Raw genomic sequence first — 25,090 nt, forward strand, 5'->3', positions numbered from 1 at the left:
AATGATTTCTTCCCATATTTCCTCTGTCAATTTACTTTCTGTACTTTTGTGTGCTTCTGCGTAATCGAAAACTACAACTATGCCTCCCGCTCCACAGCCCTTGGACAGGACTCGCCAACAAAGGCTGCGGGACATATTTCATCATGTTCCCAATTCTTTCATTGTAATAACTATGCTGTGCAGATAGCAAGACTTTGTTTGGACTTTAGATAGTGTCCTCTAAATATGACCTACTCCTACTTCAGACCTGGCCTTACATGGAAATATTTGTTGCCACACATGATGCATGCCTCACAAGGTTAATCCAATAAAAGCATGGCTGATCACATGTCAAACTTTTACAATATTTAGATAATTTTCTCTACAAAAGCTTTGCCTGCACAGTGCTATGCATATGCATAGATTTCTTGAGAAGGCACAAGAGTTCACGTCATAAGAACAGTGAAAAAACGACTCACCTGTGGTCCCATTAGGAAACACAGCAGCATCTAGGGCAATGTGGCCTTTCAAGACCTATTTTCGATATTCAACACCACTTTGGTATCAGCATGAGGTCAAACATAAGTAGTCCAAAAATAAAAATTAATGTGGAAATTATACTAGATGTGAGTTATCACAGCATATACTTAGGTATTGGCAATGGATCAAACATAAGTGAAGTATTTAAGATCAGAATTACTTTACTTAATAAGGTAAATAAAATAGCATGCCTACTTCAAATATCAAACTGCCTTTAGTTGAAATATAAACATGAGTGTTCTAACAGCAGAATAATGGGACAGGCATTCAGAGCACCGATAGTAGTAGTAGCTGAGCTAACAAGGTGAGGTGTTTGGATATAGTGTGACAATCATTGATCAAACTACTAATTGAGTAACAAGGTTAAGCTGTAAGCTCAAGGAATTCTTTAACTCCATAAACAGAGAGTTCATAAGGTGAGAACACATGAAAACACCGTGATTGATGCCACGCTTGAAGAAATAATATTCCGAAAAATATACAAGCTGACTCCATATCTCATAATAAATTATACCCCCTCCGTCCCAAAATAAGTGCCTCAACTTTAGTACAACTTTGTACTAGAGTTAGTACAAAGTTAGAACACTTATTTTGGGACAGAGGGAGTATATATTAAGAACAAGTAAAAAAAATAGAACTTACAGCTGTGTAGCATGATTTCTGATGCTCTGAGGGTTTACCAAAATGTACAGTTCTTGTAATGTCTGTAGTGCCATCCAGATACTGCAAGTATACCCTCACTAAATTCATTCGATTCTATGGAATCCACAAACAGAAAATTGCAGTTCAAGACAGATATGTACTCAACCTGTGCCCCAGAGTCACAGAGATATATTTTATCAGCATCAAGTTCTGCACATGTATTTGCCTCAGGAGAATAGTGAATTATTGCTGCATTTGGCCCCACAGATGATATCGTAGGAAAACTTAAACCTTTAAAATGCTGCAGCAACATATAATGACTGGTCAAAGCTGATATGTATCAAGAGATTGAATGCAAAATGCCCACAAGGAATGGGTATCAAAATATAAGTTTGTATAAAACATGCTAAGAAAAGATGTTCCAAAAAAATACGTATTTCAAGAAACAATGTTCCAAAAACACACATATTTCAAGAAACACCACAACACTACATATTAGTACCAATGTCATCCCGACACATAGTTGCAGGGAATCTGGGTCGCCCTGGTCGAGAAACGAGGTCGAGGGTAGCGGGTGGACAGCCCACCGGAACGAGGTTCAAGGGGTATACCTCTTCAGGACGCTAATTGGTGTGGATCGCGATCCAAAGGTTTTCGGGTCAATGCCCCGGTACGATACATCAGGTCGTGGCATGCGATCCCAATTTTTGCATGGAGGGAAAGAAAGAATTTTACGATCTGCACTGATATATTTCCCAATATTGCAGGGAGGGAAAAGATCCCGTCTGAAATTTCACACAATAAAAATAAAAATTGATTATAAAATGGGACCACAAGTCAGCCCATGGCGTGATTATTACTTTCCTACGAAGCGTTGGTCGCACAACTATCCCCAAATCCCTCTTTGTCGGTTCATCATGAAAGCTCCAGTCTGGCATGGATCAAGCTCCAAGCCTCCCCCCATCAGACTCCACGTTCTCCTGTTTGCCTTTCCCACCATTCTTTTTGCCTCGTGCTTCCCTAATCGGCATCGAAATCTCTAGTGGCTCGCCGCTCGCGTACGGCGTATTAATGGTGGGAGCAGGACAGGAGACGCCGCATATGGCAGCGGACAGCACAAATGGCCATCAGCTTAGCAGCAGATCATGGAAGGGCGGACTCCGGCAGGCCGGAAGAGTTCAGATTATTGAGTGCGATTGCCTGGTAAGCATCAATTCCCCATGAATCGATCTAGGTCAGCGTCCATCTATCAGGGTCGCGATCCGACAATCAATCTAGCTCGACCCGACATCGTCCCCGACCCTGATCGGGGTCGATCGACCCCGGGACGGGGATCACACCCTTGACCTGCGAACCAGGCTACTATGCCTCGACATAGTAACTGCATATCTATGCTCTACTAATTTACTGCAAAAAAAAACACCCACATTGGAATTGCAAATAAAACTAAAAAGCACCTAGGGGGCTTATCTTAAGCCTCAGTTTAGGGTTGTGACAAACTTATAATGGGACACACAAGAAGTAAGTAAAACTGGCTGATAGGATCATGAAAAGTGGTTTATGTTTAAGCAGATTCCGTGAATACTGTCAAGTGACTTGCTGGGATGGTAAATTCCATAAATACTGCAGAATACCTCTTTCTCCGCACGGAAGGCTTCGAGCTTATCACTGACAGAAACCTCAGTAAGTTTTATTTCCCTGAAGTACAAAAAGAGCAGATGAACATAACCAAATCCCTGGTCTCTGACCCTCTAATAAACAACAGTAAAACATATGCATATGTTTATCGTTAGGATGCAGAGCGTAGGGCAAATAAATCATTCAATAGGTCACGTAGCATGGATGCAAGAACCTTTTTCATGTACTGGAAAATAAGATGCAAAAAGAAAATTCAGTCTGATAGTTGAAACTTGGAACTACAAGGAATGTGCCTGTAGAACTAACAATATGTTATTGTTGTAACAATAAGCCAACAATAGAAGTGCAGACTAGTAATACTGCAGTAGAAACAGATCTCATGGTCAGTTAAAACAATCAGACGCCAGAGTGAGATATTTGAAGGAACCACAATTTTTATCAGTACCACTACTGAAAAAATGACACTACGCTCCCCATAATCATCATGAACCAGTTAAGTCTCTTTGCTCCAAAGACTGCCTAATTATGTATCATAATCGTGATGACATAATTAGGTGTTCCGTTACAAAAGATTGGTCAATGATGAATCGTAAGTTCATTTATCATAAAGCCACTTAGTCTTATAAGACATGCACTTCTAATGCAAATCCCCACTCCAGAAAACCACATAAAATGTCTAGCAGCCTACTCTAGGAACATATAATAGTTTTCCTTGTGTAGTAATGCTTGGCTCTAGCTTAGACTAAAGACAGCTCACAGGATGCTCAAAAAACAAACTGCAAAAATAAAAGGGTAAACTCACAAATGCTCTTTTTTCTGTGATCCATTGGCCTCACTGAAGTAACCAGAGGCCCCATAGTTCTCTTGCATCTGTGATTAGAGGAAAACAAAATTAATTAACATCAAAGCTGTTAGGAATATGCAACTTGTATTCCCATGAGGCCATAGGCCGATATATATACATGTACAGGCGTGTAACATATGCAGAAAACCCCTTATACAACGGGATAAATACAAAAGGGTACATGACTTATATTATAACTCTAACACCCCCCCTCAAACTCATGGTGGATGAACAACACTGAGTTTGGAGAGATAAAAGCCATGTTGTGCTCTAGTCTGGGCCTTCGTCAGGAAATCCGCCAACTGTAACTCGGAAGGCACATACTGAAGAGCAATAACCTGATCCTGCACACTAGCGCGCACATAGAAAGCATCAACACCAATATGCTTGGTGAGCTCATGCTTCACAGGATCGCGCACAATGCTAATAGCACCTGTACTGTCAGATAAGAGCAGAGTCGGTGTAGTGACAGAAACACCAAAATCCTGAAGTAACCACCGTAACCAAGTCACCTCTACCGTCAAAAGAGCCATTGCTCGCAACTCAGCCTCGGCACTCGAACGGGAAACTGCAATCTGTTTCTTCGTCTTCCAGGCAATGAGAGAACCACCAAGAAAAACACAGTAAGCAGAAAGTGAACGGCGATCTGAAGGATCACTAGCCCACGTAGCATCCGAATAGGCCTGAAGCTGTAAAGAACTGGAGCGAGGAAAGAATAGACGATGAGAGATCGTGCCCCGAAGATATCGGAGAACACGAAGCAGATGACTATAGTGAACCGATATGGGAGCAGAGACGAACTGACTCAGAATATGAACCGGATAAGAGATGTCCGGACGAGTGACAGCTAGATAGACAAGGCTGCCAACAAGATGGCGATAACGCGTCGGGTCAGGGAGAGGATCACCATCAGTAGCACGGAGGTGAACATTGAGCTCCATAGGAGTCTCAACAATGCGCTCGTCAGTAAGAGCGGCACGAGCAAGAAGATCCTGGATATACTTTTCCTGGGATATAAAAAAGCCATCAGAGGTAGAAGAGACTTCAATCCCAAGAAAATAGCGAAGAGGTCCAAGATCAGACATAAGAAACTGCTCACTAAGACGGGCCTTTACAAAGGCAATATACTCGGGGTCATCCCCAGTGATGATCATGTCATCAACATAGAGAAGAAGAAGAGTCCGACCACGAGAAGAAAGGTGAATAAACAATGCTGGATCATGAACACTTGCTGAAAAACCATCGGCAGTAACCACAGAGGCAAAACGCTCGAACCAGGCGCGGGGGGCTTGCTTAAGGCCATAGAGAGAGCGACGAAGACGACATACCATGCCATCAGGAACAGAATACCCAGGTGGTGGCTGCATGTACACCTCACGCAGCTCACCATTAAGAAAGGCATTCTTAACATCAAGCTGAGATATAGACCAGTGGCGTGCAGAGGCAACGGCCAGAAGTGTACGAACAGTGGTCATATGGGCCACAGGAGCAAAAGTCTCGTCATAATCACGACCATGCTCCTGCTGAAAACCACGAGCCACAAGACGAGCTTTGTGACGCTCAAGAGAACCATCGGAGCGAGTCTTAACCTTGTAGACCCACTTACAAGTGATGGGACGGACTCCGGGAGGAAGAGAAACAAGATCCCAGGTACCAGTGCGTTCAAGAGCAGCAATCTCCTCTGCCATCGCAAACTGCCATTCAGGATGAACAACAGCCTGACGATAAGAAGTCGGCTCAAGAACAGCAGCACCAGCGGTGGGAAATCCAAAGCGATCAACAGGCTGACGAGGACGAGAACGCAAGCCATAAGTAGGCTGAGAGGAAGATGACGACTCATCCACAGAGGCATCCACAGGTCGTGAACGACGAGTGCAATGCTAAGGAAAAGATGGAACAATAGAAGGAGGAATCGCCAAGGTAGAATCGGGGGGTGGCGACGAAGAAGTCACCGGAGATGAAGGTGTAGAATCCGGTGACATGCTAGGTGAGGAGACCGGGGAAGATGGTGGCTGCAAATCGACTAGAGGTGGAGAAGCAGAGGGAGTGGAACGAATAGGCACAGGCTCGACAGGGGTAATAGGTGAGTCAGGAAAAGTGAGGAAAGAGATATCCTCCACTGAAACAGTCAAGGAGGATGTGCGTGGGTAGAAGGGACGAGACTCGTCAAAAGTCACGTCTCGAGAGATACGCATCCGACGACCGATAGGATCCCAACAACGATAGCCCTTATGCTCATCACTGTAGCCTAAGAAGACACACTCAACAGACTGAGCGGTCAGTTTGGTGCAAGTAGAACATAGCAAACACAACCAAACAAGCGAAGCATCGAATAATCGGGAGAACGATCAAAAAGACGCTTGAAAGGAACACCACCCTGTAGAGCAGCGGAAGGCTGTATGTTGATAAGATAGGTGGAGGTGGAGACGGCCTCACCCCAAAAATGAGGCGGGAGAGAGGCAGCAACCATCAATGCATGAGCCGTCTCAAGAAGATGTCGATGCTTTCGCTCAGCCACACCATTCTGAGCATGAGCACCAGGACAAGAGAATTGAGAGAGAGTTCCTTGCTCAGCAAGAACACCACGCAACATCTTAGAGATATACTCGCCAGCGGAGTCAGCACGAAAAACACGAATGGGTGAAGAGAACTGAGTATGAACCATGGCAGCAAAACGCTTATAAATAGACAACACCTCACTACGAGAAGTCATGAAGTAAAGCCATGTGTAACGAGAGAAATCATCTATGAAAATAATATAATATTTATGACCACCTTTCGAAGCGAAAGGAGCCGGACCCCAGACATCAGAATGTACTAAATCGAAAGGACGCTTAGACACTGACTCACTATGTGAATATGATAACTGAATCTGCTTGCCAAGACGACAAACCTGACACTCTTAAGAGACATCTCCTGAGACAGACCCCAGAAGACCTCGACGAACTAAAGACGACAACCGAGAGCCACACAGATGACCAAGTCGATGATGCCACTGCTGGAAGGAACCAGTAACGGAGGCGACTAAAGCGAAGGAATTGGCGATGGTGGTGGCAGCGGAAGGAACATGAAGCCAGTCCAACTCCCAAAGACCCTGAGAATCACGGCGGCGAGGGCCAGCCCCAACCAGAGTGTGCGTGCGACGGTCCTGGACAGAACAAGAGTCAACGTCAAGGATGACGCGACAACCAGAATCAGTAAGTTGACCAGCAGAAAACAAATTCATAGTGAGTCGAGGAACATGAGCAACATCAGGAACAGAATAAGGAGTGGAAAGATTGCCTCTACTAGCAACAGAAAGTGGAGTACCATCAGCAGTGAAGACATGAACAGGAGAATCCAGCAATCGAAGAGAGGACAAAGTGGAAGAATGAGAAGACATATGAAAAGAAGCTCCAGAGTCCAGAACCCATGGGGATGTACCTGTCTGTGTAGAGGGCGGTTGCTCAATGCGGGAAGCATCAGTCACAGAACCAGCAGTACCCGTCGAGGAAGAACCTGAAGCCGCGAGCAGACGCTTAAGTCTCATAATATCCTGCTCAGTCAAAGCAATGGCGGAAGCTGTCGAGGTAGATGATGAAGTCCCTGAAGATGATGATCGCGCCTTGCGCAGGTGTTTCCTCTTCGTGTAGCACTGGGACTCAATATGACCATCATTGTTGCAGTAGTCGCAATGTGGACGGGGGCGACCTGAGCCTCCAGAAGGAGTGGGCAAAAGCGGCGGAGCACTCGAGCGAGAAGGGGTCGGTGCAGCAGGTGGCGTGGAAGAAGCCCGAGTAGCGAGCACAGAAGGAACCTCCAGCAAACCAGCACCACGTAAGCGAGTCTCCTCAGCACGAATCTCAGAAAGCGCCTCCATGAGAGAAATACGGCCACGAGCAAACAACTGAGCACGTCGAGGCTCAAACTCCTTACGAAGCCGAGACGGGAACTCGTAGACGCGATGAAACTCCAAATTGGCCTGGACAGCCTGGCAACAGGGGCAAGTACGACAACCAGCACTGCGGAGAGAATCAAGCCGGCGCCAAATAGCAGAACTCTGTGCATAGAAGTCATCAACAGTAGAGTCACCCTGCTGAAGAGCATGCTCCTGACGGACCACAGAAAGGTATAAGGCATCACCAGAAGGCTGATAGCGCTGACGAAGACGAGTCCACATCTCAAAGACAATAGGAAGACCCAGAAACTCAGAAGCAAACTGAGGCAGAACACTAGCAGTGAGAACAGCTGCAGCACGAGCATCATCATCAAGCCACTGGGTGTAAACAGTCAGAGCACCATGATACGTCTGAAGAGCCTCCTCATAAGCCAAAACCCTCTCATCATAAGCACGAGCAGCAGCCTCAGCAGCAAGCTTAGCCGCATCCTTGGCGGCCTGATTAGCATCCGTAGGAAGAACCGATGGAGTCGGCGGAGTAGGAGCCACCGGATGAACCGGACGTGGCGGACAGCAGACCTCGCCAGAAAGAACACCCCAGAGACGGATGCCACGCATGTGAATGCACATGAAACCAGTAAACTCGGTGTAGTTAGTACCATCGAAGATCACCGGACAACGAGGGACAGCAACATAGCCCGATGCAGCAGACATTTTTTTTAATAGAGATCAGCGGGAGCAGGAGATCAGGGGCCCTGCGTCGCTTGGGGCCGGCTGGGAACGAGACTGCAGCTGGGAGCAGCGTCGAGCGAGGCCGGCTGGGGAGCGAGGCCAGCTGGGGAGGGATCCGCTCGGGAGGGCCGGATCGGAAGATCCGATCGGGAGGGGCCAGCTGGAGATCGAGCCTCTCGGGAGGGCCGGCTGGGTAGCAAGGCCAGCTGGGGAGAGTCCGATCGGGAGGGCCGGCTGGGGAGATCCGATCGGGAGGGCCGGCTGGAGATCGATCCGATCGCCAGGGGCTTCGATCGGGAGACTCAGGAGATCGAGGACGGGGGCTTCGATCAAGAGCGAGATGAGACAGGTGGCTGGGAATCGATAGCACGAGTTGCAACGTGCAGACAAAATTAACCTAGCTCTAATACCATGTTAGGAATATGCAACTTGTATTCCCATGAGGCCATAGGCCGATACATATACATGTACAGGCGTGTAACATATGCAGAAAACCCCTTATACAACGGGATAAATACAAAAGGGTACATGACTTATATTATAACTCTAACAAAAGCAAATAGCAAATACCAACTAAACATGTTGAACAGGATCATTGGTAAGCATGCCATATCATCAAAGTACATGAGCTCCATATCAGATGCAAATTAAGGGTGTGTTTGGTTGGAGAACCAAGTGGAGTGTAATGTCATGGTTCCATTCCAGCGGAATGGGACTGGTTCTGTCCAGATGGAGCAGAATAGTTCCATTCTAGCGTTCGGGTTTTTTTTTCGAGAAAACGCCAAGGGGCTAGCGTTTCATTTCATTGAAAAGAAGGGTTTAAAGTTAGAGAACGAGGAGGTAGTTTACAATCAGGCAACAGTCATTAGTGTACATCCCAAGTTGTTGGGAGGACTACTCTAAGTCCAATGGCGCCTGCCCTGGCCCAGAGCCGGGCCTCGTCCTTAATGCTGCCTACAAGGGATTGAACGGACGGGCGCGCATGGTCGAAGATGCAATCATTTCTGTGCTCATTGTTTTTAAGGCGGTAAGGCGACCTAAGGCAAGCACCACCCGCTCTAGCGCCTAGGCGACGCTTAAGCGCCTAAGGCGGACGCCTAAGCGCCTAAGGCAGGCATATTTGTAAGGCGCTGCCCAGGCGCCTTATCGCCTAAGCGTCGCCTAAGCGTCCAAGGCAGGACGCCTTAAAAACAATGTCTGTGCTTCCAGATCATCCAGGATGTGAGGAGTGTCGCTGAGGCCAGGCCCTTGCGCATTGGTGTTGGTGTGTCATGCCTAGCAGTGTGCCACCAATAGAGCAGGGATCGGTCATTGTATTCTAGCGTTTGGTTGGAGAGATAGAATGGAATAAGTATGATCAGCTCACCTCTTGCATAAGAATGGTGAGATTAAATTACCTCACTCGAATACACATATATTCTCAAAAACCATAGCTCTTTGGGTATAAGCAACATACTTTTTTGAATTTTCATTACCATTTTGTTAGTATTTGCAGCACAAACAATTCATAATATACATCTCTTAAAAGTTAAATAATATGTTTCTATTTTTTTAAGCAGGAAAACATGTAGCAGTCATGGGCCTGTGGTCCAAGTTAAAAGTAAGTTATAAGAGCATCTCCAGCAGCTCCCCTATTCCCAAAAAAATCACGTATTAGGGGAAGTTGACATCGAAAACGCGCTCCACCAGTTTCCCTAACACAATAATTTTTAGGATCTCACCCAAAAACACCCCATCTTCCCCTATATAAAAGAGAAGATGCATCTTCCCCTATATAGAAGAGAAGATGCATCTTCCCCTATATTTTTTCCAATGCATGCCACGTCAGAGCGCCGCCGCCAATTACCGTTGGACCACCGTCAATGCTCGCAGGACCGCCGCCGGACCACCATCGTAAGCCACTAGCTCCGCAGCCTACCGCACCAGGCCCCCACCCCAGCATGTCGCCGATCACCGAAGCTCCACCAGTGTCTTCCGTGCCGGTGTCTTCCGTGCACACGTGCACACGAGAGAGAAAGAGAGAGATAAGCCACTGAAAGGTGTGGCACATATGTCATACTAAGTATAGGGAAAGTTGTATTGGGGATCTGCTACAGAAGCACCCCTGTGAAACCCAATAAATTTATGGGGAGAACCCCAATCACACTTATATGGAAGGTTTTTTTGGAAGTTGCTGGAGATGCTCTAAGCAAGAAAGCACCTAAATTGTATACATATGCTTTCATTACCTTCCTGTGAATCAAAATTCATTGTTTCCTGTACTACTTTTTCCCTGATTTCGCTAAATCAGGTGCACATGGGCATCAATCAGGCTGAGGTCTTGGTGGGATTTGAGCTTTACGAGGGATTGCTTCTGGTAGATTGCCAGTAAGGACATGTACAATGGTTGATAAGATAGTCTTAACTTAAGACTTGCATGTAATGGTTGATAAGATAGTCGTTGTCTCCGATGACATCCTTTTAAGGACGTGTACAACGCCTTGTGCGCCTAATCCAGGAGTTTGAGGTCAGGGAGGCTTTAAAAAGGATGAAATGAGGCAAGGCGATGGGCCCTGATTGTATCCCCATTGAGGTGCAGAGAGGCCTCGGAGAGAGCGACGTATGGCTAACTAAGCTTTTCAACCTCATTTTTCAGGCAAACAGGATGCCAGGAGAATGGAGGCGGAGTATATTAGTACTCCCCCCGTTTCTTTTAGTTTGCATGTAAGATTTGGTCAAAGTCAAACTTTGTAGAGTTTCACTACCTTTATGAAAAAAAATCAACATCTACAATACAAAAGTTATATATTATGAAAACTAATTTCATCATGCATCTAATAATATTGATTTCATAGTGTGAATGTTGATATATTTTCCTACAAAGCTAGTCAAACTTTATAGAGTTTGACTTTGACCAAATCTTATATGCAAACTAAAAAGAAACGAAGGGAGTACCAATCTTCAAGAACAAGGGGGATGTTCAGAATTGTACTAATTATCATGGAATTAAGCTGGTGAGCCATACAATGAAGCTATGGGAGAGAGTCATCGCACCGCTTAAGAAGAATGACAAGCATGACCAAAGATCAATTTGGTTTCATGCCTGGGAGGTCGACCATGGAAGCCATTTTCTTGGTATGACAACTTATGGAGATATAGGGAGCAAAAGAAGGACCTGCATATGGTGTTCATTGACTTGGAGAAGGCCTGCGGTAAGATATTGTGGAATGTCATGTGGTGGGCCTTGGAGAAACACAAAGTCCCGACAAAGTACATTACCATCATCAAGGACATGTACGATAGTGTGGTGTTTGAACAAGTGATGGCGACACTGATGACTTCCCGATTAAAATAGGACTGCACCAAGGTTCAGCTTTGAGCCCTGATCTTTTTCCTTTGGTGATGGATGAGGTCACAAGGGATATAAAAGGAGATATCCCATGTTGTATGCTCTTTGCAGATGATGTGGTGCTAGTCGATGATAGTCGAGCGGGGGTTAACAGAAAGTTAGAGCTATGGAGACAAATCTTGGAATCAAAAGGTTTAAGGCTTATAGTAGAACTAAAACCGAGTACATGAGGTGCGGGGTACTACTAGGCACGAGGAGGAGGAGGTTAGCCTTGATGGGCATATGGTGGTACCTCACAATGACACCTTTCAATATTTGGGGTCAATGCTGCGGAAGGATGGTGATATCAATGAAGATGTGAGCCATCGAATCAAAGTTGGATGGATGAAGTGGCGTCAAGCTTCTAGCATTCTCTGTGACAAGAAAGTGCCACAAAAGCTAAAAGGCAGGTTCTACAGCACAGCGATTCGACTCGCAATGTTGAATGGCGCTGAGTGTTGGCCGACTCGCAATGATGAATGGCACTGAGTGTTGGCCGACTAAAAGGCAACATGTTCAGCAGTTAGTGTAGTAGAGATGCGCATGTTGAGATGGATGTGTGGCCACACAAGGAAGGATCAGGTCCGGAATGATGGATATGCGGGATAGAGTTGGGGTAGCACCGATTGAAGAGAATCTTATCCAACATCGTCTGATGGTTTGGGCATATTCAACGCAGGACTCCGAAAGCTCTAGTACATAGCGGACAGCTAAAGCGTGCTGATAATGTTAAGAGAGGTCAGGACAGACCAAACTTGACATGGGAGAAGTCCGCAAAGAGAGATCTGAAGGACTGGAATATCACCAAAGAACTAGCCATGGACAAGGGTTTCAACTCTAGCCTACCCCCAACTTGTTTGGGACTAAAGGCTTCGTTGTTGTTGTTGTTGATGTTAATAGTTTGTGCATGTATGATATTTCTTCAAAATGCAATTTTTGTGATAATTTATATGTTTGTGACAATATTTCTTGTAAGATTAGACTTCATACACAAGGATTTAAATTGGTAGTACAGCCTTTTGGGAGTTCAAAAGCCAAGCTATGGCACTTTGTACCACTATCCTAACGATGACCTCTATAGCACGCTATTTGGTATTGCTCACTATCAGCTATAGCTAAAGTATTGTCTTGTACGTGTGCATGGAACAAAAATAGTCTGTAATCATTTGTACACGCAAACTTAATCCAAAACGACCATGTATGTAACTAAATAACATGAAACAATAGAAACCCTAACAATGAAGCATCCAATCTTTCTTGGGAGGTTGTTTTATGTTGGAGCTTCGGCCGGTTGGCGACTTCCTCAAAGCGACTCCCACCGGCACTCACGATGTGACAACCAAGAAAGAAAATAGTCATCTATCCATACATTAATTAGTTATTAAATGATGATTCTCCTTTGTCCTTACTTGGTCAGTGTTTTTTGTCAAACGCTTATTTTTTTACTTTTACTTTAAAACACTATTGTAAATACTCCCTCCGTTCCAAAATACTTGTCTTTCTAGAGATTTCAACAAATGACTACATACGAGGCAAAATGAGTGAATCTACACTCTAAAATATGTCTACATACATCTGTATGTTGTAACCATTTGAAATGTCTAGAAAGACAAATATTTGGGAACGGGGGGAGTAGTTTCCACGATAGCTGGCATAGCTATAACGATGCCACAAAACGATTTAAAACCTTGTTCAAGCAAAATATAGGGGTAATCTTACCACATAGATGAGAGGGTCATCACAAACCCACTTGGTCATGTTCATCCATCAACCAACACTCCAACTGACTCATCCCAACCATCTCTATCCCTCAAACCAAACAAACGCCCAAACTGGATTATCCTGTCCAAAAATAGGGATGACCCTAACCCATCCTTAACTATCCCAAGCAAACACATCCTTGGTCTCCGCTTCACTCTCAACCCCCAACTTAGCCTACTGCTCCTTGGGGAAGCCACGGGAGCCATCAAGGCATATGTCTCCCCTAGTGCTGGCAAAGCTCTACCACCTTTTGATGTGTAAATCACCTCCCATCCTCAAGAGCAGCTTCACGAACAGCACCTCTCTTACAACGTGGACAAACCCGAGAGCACGCCAGAGCAGAGAACTAGGCTAGTAGGCTCGGACGAGAACCACGAAAACCAGCAAGTGCATGGTCCTCAAGGGCAAGGATGAGATCGACCAGGTCGGGTTATGTGCAGCCACATTGTCAAGGCCGCTCAGCCAAAGGAGGTGATGTGACGGCCTGTGGTATCAGAAAGGGCATGGAGGGTAGCAGCCGCGGCCGTTTAGCCCGGTTAGAAGAGATTTGGGCTGTGAAAATGGTAGAAACTGCAGGATGGGGGCGTGAAGCGGGGCAACCGCATCACTAGGATCTCTTGCTGGAGTTCCCATGCATGGCGGCAAGGGAAGGCGGCTTAAAACCCTAGATGTCAGATCCTAGGAAGCGGTAGGGTTATGCCATGTTTTAAGTCACAGGGCATTTACAAGTAAAAAGTCTAATTAACTGACCTGATTATCCAGCCAGGCCAGGTATTGCACAACAGCTGCGCCATCTCGAATGTGTGCCTTCCTCAAACCAGTCAGCTCCATGGGATTCTATATCATCATTACCAAATTTAAAATGTTTAGGCAAAAAAAATACTAAATGATTAAACTTGCGAGGTCATATAGCTTATCTTGCATACCCGTACGTACTAACTGAAATGCACACTATGTGCTTATGCAAAAATACAAAGTGAAATAAGAAAAAATAATATTGCTTGAACAAGATACACTTTTAGCGTGCAAACTATTATATCTGTATTCTGCATAATAGTTACAGGATATACTTCTAACATGAAACATTTGTTTAATGTGATAATATATGTTCACAATCAAAAGGGATATGATCAGTACACACAATTATGGCAAAACCTGTTTTTAACACTTCATTATCTTGATAGCTGATACCAATTTAACTCATTTGAGTGACTCAATGTTAACACTTCTCTTTTTTTCAATGCATCCTCTTGGTGCTCCTAGAAATTACTGAGCTCATTTATCGAGCACAATTTAGGCACATGCAAGTATCAAGGTCTCATGCTTGATCATGAAGCATAAATTTTCTTAACAGTACTAGATTTAGGGGAGTTTAAAAAAAGATGGTATGTATGTCATAGTCCATTGGAAAAGCTAAAGGTGATTGCAGTCTACTGGAAAGGCTAAAGGTGATTGCATGCACACAAATTTCTATTAAACACACATGCATACAAAAGAAAAGAAAAAACCTTGACAGCCTTTGGTAGAGCAATGGGTGATTGCAGCATCAAAGCTTGATCTGGTCTAAGCTTTGAGTAGAGTGCAAGGCAACACGAATTTGAATCAATCCAGATTTTGGAATGTTCCGCCACGTTGATATCCTTTTCCATGTGCAAGCTACCATTAACTGCAGAACCTTTTAGCTGTCCAGATGCAAGCAAGCTCACATCCAGCTGAACCATATCATACTCTCTGATATCAATACCACTTTCAGACATGTAATTCTTAACCTGCACCAGATCACCATTAACGCCACAATGGAAAAATTGCAAATTTTAAATATTCAGTTTACTCACTGACCTCAGTTGTTACTTTTCTCTTATCCACATAAAAGAAGGCACCATGCAGGGTTACAATAGCATAAGAATGAACCACTGGGCTGTAATGCACATCATTTCCCCGAACATTGTACAACCAAGCAACCTAAAATGGGGATTTATATGAAGAGGAAATTAAAATGATCATAAATCCTATAACATTTGAGAAAATAGAACAGATTCAATTTAATAGACCGTACGGAATGAGTGAAACCGAGATGCAAATCAATTAACTGTACCTCATCAAGGGCAGTAATTATAATGCCACTAGCCTTTTCATGTTGTAACTTTTCTCTTAACTGCTTCATCTTTTGTGCTACACTACACCCAGCAAATTCTACAGGGTGCACAATTACAGGTGTAGCATCATTCGGAGGACGATCTTTCCAAACTTCATCAACGAGGTCAGAGGAAAGCTGAAACAACATCTGATTCTTCTTTAAAAATGCTTGCTCATATCTCTGAGCAGAATCCACAGAGATGCACCATGAATCAATTCCAATAACCGCTTCATCCGAGAGATTCTGAGAACAACAGTGGATTTAGTTTTTACAAATTAAATTAGAGAGAAGAGTATTCAATTAACAGATGATGAAATGGCAATGAAGTTAAGGCGTTCACAATTTTGACATATTCCACAACTCTTGAAGAAATAACAAGCAGTTTCAATTACAGATTGATTGGTGTGTTTCCTTAAATGCTGAAGCTCAACGCTTATATCTATGAAGACAGAACTCTGAGGAGATAACCTTGCTATGGTGTACAAGAAAACCACATTTGCAGATTCACATCACTGAAATTGTGGCAGAACTCAAAACGGACAGCATAGTAGGTTCCTCGTCATTTGTACAAGTTCTGTGTGGTAGATTAGAAAATTGAACCAAAAATGTGCAAGGGAAGGTGGTCAATACTTACATCAGCTATCCAGACTTCGACTGGTGGGTCTTCTCCCATGCGCATGAGTCTCCACCGATCGCTAAGTTGATTTGTGGCCTGCAAGAAGTATCGTCCATCCGTCCATAATAATGCCTCCTTTGTAGTGATAAGGGCCAACCCTGTATTATAGGAATTGAGGATACGAACCAAATAAGACTCATGACAACTAAGTAAAAGGAAATAATGAATATCAGGCTCGGCATGTTGCAACACCCACACTTTCATATATCCATACCAACATAATAATTCAAATCAATAAAGTCCTTTATGATGAAACGAGAAAATCCAAAATTTTAATCCATAGCAACACACGGATATATAGCTAGCCCTACCCATACTCTTTATGACAGAATTGATGGGGGCGAGCGTCGATGTGCCATGCCATCTGGTGTTCATCTCATACAGGTGGAAGCTCCACAGCCCCAACCTGCTATCCGAGGAAACAATAATGGGATTGGTGGTAAATGACGGTGACAGGAGGAGATGATGTCAGAGAGATCGACATGATGGAAAGGGCATCCTCTATGGGATTTAAGGGAGAAGACGGCAAGTGTAGATAGTATGCAAGGGGAAGGGGCCGGTGCACAACTGGAGAACGTGATGACGGATTCATCACGGCTGCAAAAAGGAGAAGTGGCTCGGTGCGCTTAGATAGAGGAAAAAGTATATGTTGTTCCATGGCAACGAACAGGAACTCAACTAATCGCATAATAAAAGCTAACCAAGCCTCAACAAAGCACGAAGCTGATACTGGATTCGATCAATTGTTCACCATGATGACTGTCAGCGCTCCTTCTGTACCTGACGGCAAGTACAACGACGCCACTGAAGCTACTGTTGATGTTCCAGCTCTTGTCGACAATTCGTCCACATAGGAAAATGGCCGGCCCAAGTCCACCAGGCCCAAGAAGACACCACAGTGGCTTGACGGCCCAAGCTGGGTTCGCTAGAGTACTTATAGCCATTGTATGCGTTGCGTGTGAGATGGCAGGGATTTGAACGGCTTTGGCCAAGACTCGTTCTCCTGTAAACGGATAGAGGTGTGGGTGGTTGGGAGGAATTCCTCTATCTGAATTCAAATCCCTAGCTCGAGTTCCCCTTTTCATGGCGTGGTAGAGTAGATCGAGAAGGGAGCTCACATATGGTATCAGAGACAGCGATCTGGAGGTCCCGCGGCACCGCCACAACACTCGCCTCCTCGACCACCGGCGTCGTCAAGCCATGGACAGCCTCAATTCGGATGGGCGCGCCTTCTTCGATCTCCTCCACTCCGAACTCGATCTCCGCCTGCAAGAGCAAGGTGAGCAGCTGATGCAGTCCATGGGCAAGCTCCTGGAGGCGAACAACTCCACGCTCGATTCGCTGATGTCGGCTCGCGTCGAGAGGATCCGCGACAAGCCGGCGCTGGATCAGGAGCAGTTTAGGGTGGACATCCGCAAGGCCGAGTGCCCCGAACCATCGCCCAAGGCCGACGGGAGTTCAACTTCACGCACCGCTGGGTTGGGTCGCCGTAAGACCGCTGCCGATGCCCTTGGCTCTGAATAGGAACTCCGGGGGAAGGCTCATAACGTCTATGTGTCTCCTCCGGTTAGAGGTGCGTGTGACTCTAATCCCTATTTCCGTCCCAGTTCACGTGAAATTCATGATGTGGATGTGTCTGAACCATCTTCGTTTTCTCTGCATCTGGAAATGCCAAATTTGACGGCAATAATCCGCGTCTCTGGCAAAATTGTTGCGAGGATCAATTCAAGTTGTGGAGCACATCCGTTCATCGTTGGATCGCATTGGCTACTACTGCTCAATTCGAGGGTCCTGCTGCTCGTTGGCTCAAATCCCTCCAGCGCCGAATGCCGTCTGCTAGTTGGTCTGAATTTTGCTCGGCACTCCATAGCAGGTTTGGCCGTAATCAACATTAGACCTTACTCAGAAAGTTATTTCGCATTGCTCAAGTTACTTCAGTGGAAGATTATATGGAACGCTTTGCCGAGTTGTATGATCAGTTAACTGCATATGAAGATGCACCCAATTCTTTGCATTATACCACAAGATTTTTGGATGGTCTGAAGCCTAGAGTTCCTATTGCTGTAGCACTGCAGAAGCCAAAAGATCTCGATGCAGCGTATGAACTTGCACTGTTGCATGGAGAGCTTGGGGAAGGATTTACACCCATGAACACAGCTTCTCAACGGAAGTCTGTAGCAACTACTTGTTCTCCTTATTCTAAGGGGCACAGTGGTGAAGACCAACGAGTTACTGACACTCCTAAACCGGTTCACACTGATGATAAATGGGCTGCTCTCAGGAATTACAGTAAGTCTAAGGGGTTGTGTTTTGTTTGTGGAGAGAAATGGTCCAAGGACCATGTGTGTAAGTCCACCGTGCAGTTACATTTTGTCCAGGAGATGATTGAGCAACTCCAATCTGTTGCAGGGGATGAATCTGAATCGTCTGACACTGATTATCAGTCTGTTACGTCTGTGCATAGTATGAAGTTGTCAGCTGCAGCTGTGGGCAAGGAACCTGAAGCTCCAGTGTTTCAGTTGGAAATTTGTGTGCAAGGGCATGATCTGATCTTCTTAGTGGACTCGGGGAGTACTCACTCCTGTCTGGACAGTAAGTTTCATATGTTGCAAGGCATTACTGTTACTAGACCTGTTTCAGTTACTGTTGCTGGTGGTTCAGTTCTCAAGTGCATACAGTTTCTTCCTGCTTGTGAATGGACTTGTAATGGTCACACATTTACTTCCGACCTTAGGCTGCTTCCATTTACATACTTATGATGGTATCTTAGGACTGGATTGGTTGGGCCCAGCACAGCCCTATGTATATAGATTGGGTCCAGAGATGGATGTCCTTTCAGTGGCATGGCAACACTGTAACTTTGCAGGGGCTTTTGTCAGAAGAATGTGCTCTCACTTGTGTTTTTGTATCCACAATTCAGTTGGAAGAACATCAGCCAACACTTCCTGAGATTCAAGTTGTTTTTAGATGAATTTGAGTCTGTCTTTGCCCCTCCTACTGAATTACCACCTAGAAGGTCCTGTGATCACACTATACCTTTGATTCCTGGAGCAAGACCTGTTACAAAAAGACCATACAGAATAGTGCCTCATCTGAAGGATGAACTGGAAAAGCAAATTGCAGAACTGCTGAAATCTGGTATGATAAGACCCAACACAAGCCCCTTTTCTTCTCCAGTTTTGTTAGTTAAGAAAAAAGGTGGTGAATGGAGATTGGTGATTGATTATAGATTGCTTAATGCCATTACTGTTGAAGGAAAATATCCATTGCCTGTGATTGATGAATTATTGGATGAATTAGCTGGAGCTGCTTGGTTTTCTAAACTGGACCTTAGAGTTGGTTATCATCAGATCAGATTGGCTCCTGGGGAAGAGTATAAGACAGCATTTCAGACACATAATGGGCATTATGAGTTTGTGGTTATGGCTTTTGGAGTGACAGGTGGTCCTAGTACATTTCAGGGAGCTATGAATACTACACTTTCTCCTGTCAATAGGAAAAGTGCCTTGGTTTTCTTTGATGGTATCTTAGTTTTCAGCAAGACATTGGAAGAGCATGTTAAACATGTCAGGGAAGTTTTGCAGATGTTGAAAGCAGATCAATGGCAAGTCAAGTTATCTAAATGTGCATTTGCTCAAAACAAGATAGCATATCTGGGGCATGTTATCAGTTCTGAAGGTGTATCTACTAATCCTGGTAAAGTAGAAGCAGTGAAACAATGGCCCACTCCTACAAATGTCAAGGATGTCAGAGGGTTTCTAGGGTTAAGTGGTTACTACAGAAAGTTTATTAAACATCATGGTCTTATTAGTAAGCCTCTTATTGAATTGCTAAGGAAGGGGGTGCCCTTTATTTGGTCTGCTGTTACTGAAGAAGCTTTCCAAACACTGAAACTTGCATTGATTCAGGCTCCTGTCCTTGCTTTACCTCAGTTTGATAAACAGTTTGTGGTGGAAATGGATGCTTGTGACAGTGGTATTGGGGCTGTTCTTATGCAAGATGGTCACCCATTAGCTTATGTCTTTACTGAGTCCTCAGAACGGAGCTTTATCTGTGTAAGATATGGCCATATTACTAGCTGTGGAACAATGGAGACCTTATCTCCAAAATCAGGAGTTTCTAATCAGAACTGATCGGAAGAGCCTGGTACATTTACAAGACCAAAGACTGCACATTGTATGGCAACAAAAAGCTCTCACTAAAATGATGGGGCTGGACTATCAGATCACTTATAAGGGTACTGATAATTCTGCTGCAGATGCCTTATCCAGGAGTGTCGGTGTTCTCGGAACGGGGTACCCAGACTTGCCTGCCTGCGGCCCGGAGCGTGGCTCCATCAACTGCCCGATACGGCCCAGCTTCGACAGCGACAACTCAAGACCCTCGCGAGGAGGCCAAGCCTCGTGAGGCGGACGACACCAAGACCTCCCTGGGGCAGCCTCGCTAGGCTGGCTCCTGAGGAGCGAAGATATCTATGCAAGGGGCACCTCGCGAGGTTCGCGTGACGTGAGCCATGACGACCAAGGCCAGGCGGGCGCCAGCGGGCGTAGTGTACCAGTTTCCTCTTTGGTGCTAAGGAGGCAAGCGCAGGCGAGGAGTCCCGAGGCATCAGGCAAAGGTTTTCATATCGGTGCAACAAGACCAAGACCAGCAGGACGGCAGGACGAAGGTCATCGCGGAGCCCACAGCAGCGTCACCACCAGAGCCTTTTGCAGACGAAGACTACTTTTGTCAGGATAGCTTGTACTAGTTGTTCCTCTTCAAACTTGGCCGTTGTGGGATCCCTTCCCGCCTAAACATTTGGGAAGAGGACCAAGGCCACTATAAATAGGACCTAGCCACCACCGTAGTAGGAGACGGATCACTCAGGCCACCCTTACACTCACCAGCTCATCGAGCTCAAGAACACCTCACCTCCTGAGGCTGTCCATTCACTGTACTAGTTCATCCTCAGCCCCTCGAGGCAATCCACCCACAAACTGGAGTAGGGTATTACACCGCAAGGTGGCTCGAACCAGTATAAACCCCCGTTTCTCTTGTTCTTTGGGTTCGTCGAGCTAGGCCGTGAAATCGTTGAGCGAGCGAGTCGGGGAGAGAGTGTTCTTCGTGCGCACCCCAGAGTTCGAACCTCTAAGGGTTTGCCGGAACCCGTAATCCGACAAGGAGACCTGCCAACTCCCAGGTTTTCCACATCTCTAGTTCACAACCTACCCGGTTGGAGGAAGTTGTGGCTAGTCATGCACATGATGACAAAGCAATTGAGCTTTTACAATAACTCTCAATACAACCAGCTGATAAACCTCATTATCAACTTATCAATGGTGTGATTAGGTACAAAGCATGTACTCCCTCCATTTTTATATACAAGGCCACAAACTCAAATTACAGATACCAAGGTAAAATTGAATACATGTTTTGCAAGCTAGCTTTTCTTTTCGTTTACTGGGGTCATTAATACATCGCATGCATGCAAGAAAATTGAGTGAAGGAACTAACTGGGTGTAATTATGACTGCACACATGCAAGTATTAAAAAGTTGCTAGTACAAGAAAACATCATTAATTTTTGACTCGATTACTGTTGGTGGCCTTGTATAGATGCAAAATGTATATTTCATAGTGGCCTTGTATAAGTAAATGGAGAGAGTATCTAGATTGGCCAGCATCCTGAATTGCACTTGAAATTTTTCTCTGCTTTTCATGCTAGTCCAGTGGGAGGACATTCAGGTTTCCCTGTTACTTATAAGAGAATTAAATCACTGTTTAAATGGCAAGGGATGAAATCTTTTACTAAAGCTCAAGTGCAGTCTTGTTTGATTTGTCAGCAGGCTAAACCAGAGAGTGAACCATCCTGGTTTGCTTTCTCCCTTACTAGTTCCTAAGAAGGCATGGGACACTGTTACTATGGATTTCATTCCTGGTCTGCCATCTTCTTACCAGTTTGACTGCATCCTGGTGGTAATTGATAAGTTCACTAAGTATGGCCATTTTATAGCTCTCAAGCACCCCTACACTACTCAGTCTGTTGCTGAACCGTTCCTGGAAAATGTGTACAAACTCCATGGCATGCCTGCTGTTATAGTTTCTGACAGAGATCCTGTGTTCACTAGTATCTTTTAGAGAACCTTGGTTGCTTGTACCGGAGCTACTCTTAATATGGGTTCTGCTTATCAACCTGCTACTGATGGTCAGACTGAGAGGATGAACCGGCAGGTGAAGGGGTACTTGCGTTACTTTATCAGTGCTCACCCCACTAGATGGAAAAAGTGGCTCTCCTTATGTGAATTCTGGCACAATACCAACTGGCACTCGGCCGTGGGCAAATCACCATTCGAAGTTCTTTATGGTTACTCACCAAAATGTTTTGGGATTCCAACCTCGGATACGATGGCGCCAATGGACATACAGCTTTGGTTGGATGAACGTCAGGTGGTTCATGATTCTGTCCGACAGCATCTTCTGCAGACCCAACAGCGAATGAAACACCATGCTGACAAGCACCGCACTGAACGTCTTTTTGCTCCAGGCGATCTTGTGTTCCTCAAATTACAACCGTATGTGCAGTAGAGCTAATCACAAACTAGCCTTCAAGTTCTATGGTCCATACAAAATTCTGGAGCGTATTGGAGAGGTGGCATATCGCTTGGAGTTGCCGGAGACCAGTAAAATACATCTGGTGTTCCACGTTTCTCAGCTGAAACGTTTTGCCATGATCCTCAAATTACAACCGTATGTGCAGTAGAGCTAATCACAAACTAGCCTTCAAGTTCTATGGTCCATACAAAATTCTGGAGCGTATTGGAGAGGTGGCATATCGCTTGGAGTTGCCGGAGACCAGTAAAATACATCTGGTGTTCCACGTTTCTCAGCTGAAACGTTTTGCCATGATCCTCAAATTACAACCGTATGTGCAGTAGAGCTAATCACAAACTAGCCTTCAAGTTCTATGGTCCATACAAAATTCTGGAGCGTATTGGAGAGGTGGCATATCGATTGGAGTTGCCGGAGACCAGTAAAATATATCTGGTGTTCCACGTTTCTCAGCTGAAACGTTTTGTCAAACCGCTCCATGAGGTCAAGACAGTCTTGCATCTTCTTTCACTAACTTGTAGTTCCTGTCAAATTTCTTCAGAAAAGAGTTCGCCGCTCTGGTCATCGTACTGTGGCACAAGGGCTAATCCTCTGGAGTGACTCTTCTACGGATGACGCCACCTGGGAAGATTTGGAGTCCTTGAAGCAGCAATTTCCGTGTGCTCCGGCTTGGGGACAAGCCTCATCTCAAGGAAGGGGGGATGTCAACGCTCCTTCTGTACCTGACGGCAAGTACAACGACGCCACTGAAGCTACTGTTGATGTTCCAGCTATTGTCGACAACTCGTCCACAGAGGAAAATGGCCGGCCCAAGTCCACCAGGCCGAATAAGACACCGCAGTGGCTTGACGGCCCAAGCTGGGTTCGCTAGAGTACTTATAGCCGTTGTATGCGTTGCATGTGAGATGGCGGGGATTTGAGCGGCTTCGGCAATGGATAGAGGTGTGGGTGGTTGGGAGGAATTCCTCCATCTCAATTCAAATCCCTAGCTCGAGTTCCCCTTTTCATGGCGTGGTAAAGTAGATCAATAAGGGAGCTCACAATGACAATGCTATCTTAGCTACTTTGAAAACCTCCCTGCTGCCGCTTGCAATTGCTGTAGCACACAAGTGGCAAAACAAGTTGCTACAAGCCTACAACAGCACAAACCTAGTATTATCAACTAATAGGCGGTGTTGTCGACCTGAACTCGTTGCAATTGGCAAAGGAGCGATCGACTAAGAGCTAAGAAGACGGATGGATTAACACTTACCAGCGCTCCCAGTGAACCCGGAGATGAATTGCCGCCGCTTGTCCCGCTCCGACACGTACTCGCTCTGCACGAACACGAACCAGATGAGCAAACCAATTCTCAACCATCGAGCAGAGGAACGAACCAGTAAAGCAGAAGAGATCACAAAACCCTAAACTCGGCGCAGTCGAGCCCGACAGGATCTGATCTACCCTGATCGGTTCCGATCGGCGCGGGCGGCAGGAGCAACAACCTGGTGGGCATCCTCGGAGGGGATGAGGAGCGCGTGGATCGGCGGCGAGTGCGACGCCATGAGCGCGCGGAGCTCATCCAGGTGCTGGTTCCTCGCCGCCGACGAGGACGTCATTATCCTCAACTTCTCCGTCACGTGGTCGGGTGTGTGTTTGGTCGCTTAGGATGCGATGCGTTCGCGGAGGAAATTGACTAGTATTTGTTCATGAAGTTTTATTAATAACTATTTTCCTGAGGTTTGATTATAACTACTACTCCCTTCGTTTTAAAATAGGTCTTTTGGTTCATAGAATAGGATTATCGTAAGAATAAGAATTTCGTAGAAAATAAGATGACATGTATCTCGAATCTTATGAGTATGAATAGGAAACGAGATGTCATTTGGTTGACATCAAAGGAATTTTTTCATTGAGTCTAGGTTCATTTTTATTTTCCTATGAAATGTGAAGGATAGAAATCAATCATATGTAGGAATAGGAATTCATTCCTATAAACCAAAGGGCTATAAAGAAAAAAATCCTATAAGAATCCTATCCTCTAAAATTCCTATAAAATTCCTGCAAATCAAAGGAGGCCATATAGTGCTTTCTTTATTCCCGTGCTTTAACTTTGATCATAAATTTAATCAATAAGACCGACTGCGGTGGGAGCAAAAGTTATATCAGTGAATTCGTATTCAAAAGAAGTTTTCAATTATATAGTTTTTCTCCCGTTGCAGTCGGTCTCGTTAGTTAAATTTATAGTTAAAGTTAGATCTCGGGAAGCGCATGCGCACTACTACAAAAAGTTGATTTATTCTTGATAAAACATTAATAAGGAACTAG

General features: G+C 45.1%; 1 protein-coding gene across 1 annotated transcript; it reads right to left on the reverse strand.

The window, feature by feature from the left end:
• Positions 1-315: 315 nt before the first annotated feature.
• Positions 316-24,486, reverse strand: LOC125551432 (aminopeptidase P1-like). Its single transcript, XM_048714681.1, has 12 exons — positions 24,268-24,486; positions 24,036-24,099; positions 16,152-16,291; positions 15,476-15,760; positions 15,220-15,342; positions 14,889-15,149; positions 14,131-14,217; positions 3,602-3,669; positions 2,796-2,859; positions 1,328-1,462; positions 1,162-1,242; positions 316-513 (listed from the first exon to the last, which is right to left on the reverse strand). Exons 1-12 carry the CDS (start codon positions 24,379-24,381, stop codon positions 331-333), a joined length of 1,605 nt encoding a protein of 534 aa, XP_048570638.1. The 5' UTR covers positions 24,382-24,486; the 3' UTR covers positions 316-330.
• Positions 24,487-25,090: the final 604 nt, after the last annotated feature.

The sequence above is a fragment of the Triticum urartu genome, chromosome 4 (genome assembly GCF_003073215.2).
Source record: "Triticum urartu cultivar G1812 chromosome 4, Tu2.1, whole genome shotgun sequence".
Taxonomy (NCBI): Eukaryota; Viridiplantae; Streptophyta; class Magnoliopsida; order Poales; family Poaceae; genus Triticum; species Triticum urartu.

Bases quoted from the DNA above. Each gene is read 5' to 3' on its own strand.
- LOC125551432 (XM_048714681.1), bottom strand. From the start codon at position 24,381: ATGACGTCCTCGTCGGCGGCGAGGAACCAGCACCTGGATGAGCTCCGC. The intron at 16,292-24,035 runs GTAAGTGTTAAT...CCTATAATACAG, and splicing joins CGGGTTCACTGGGAGCGCTG to GGTTGGCCCTTATCACTACA. The intron at 3,670-14,130 runs GTCAGTTAATTA...CTCTAATCACAG, and splicing joins TGGCCTGGCTGGATAATCAG to ATGCAAGAGAACTATGGGGC.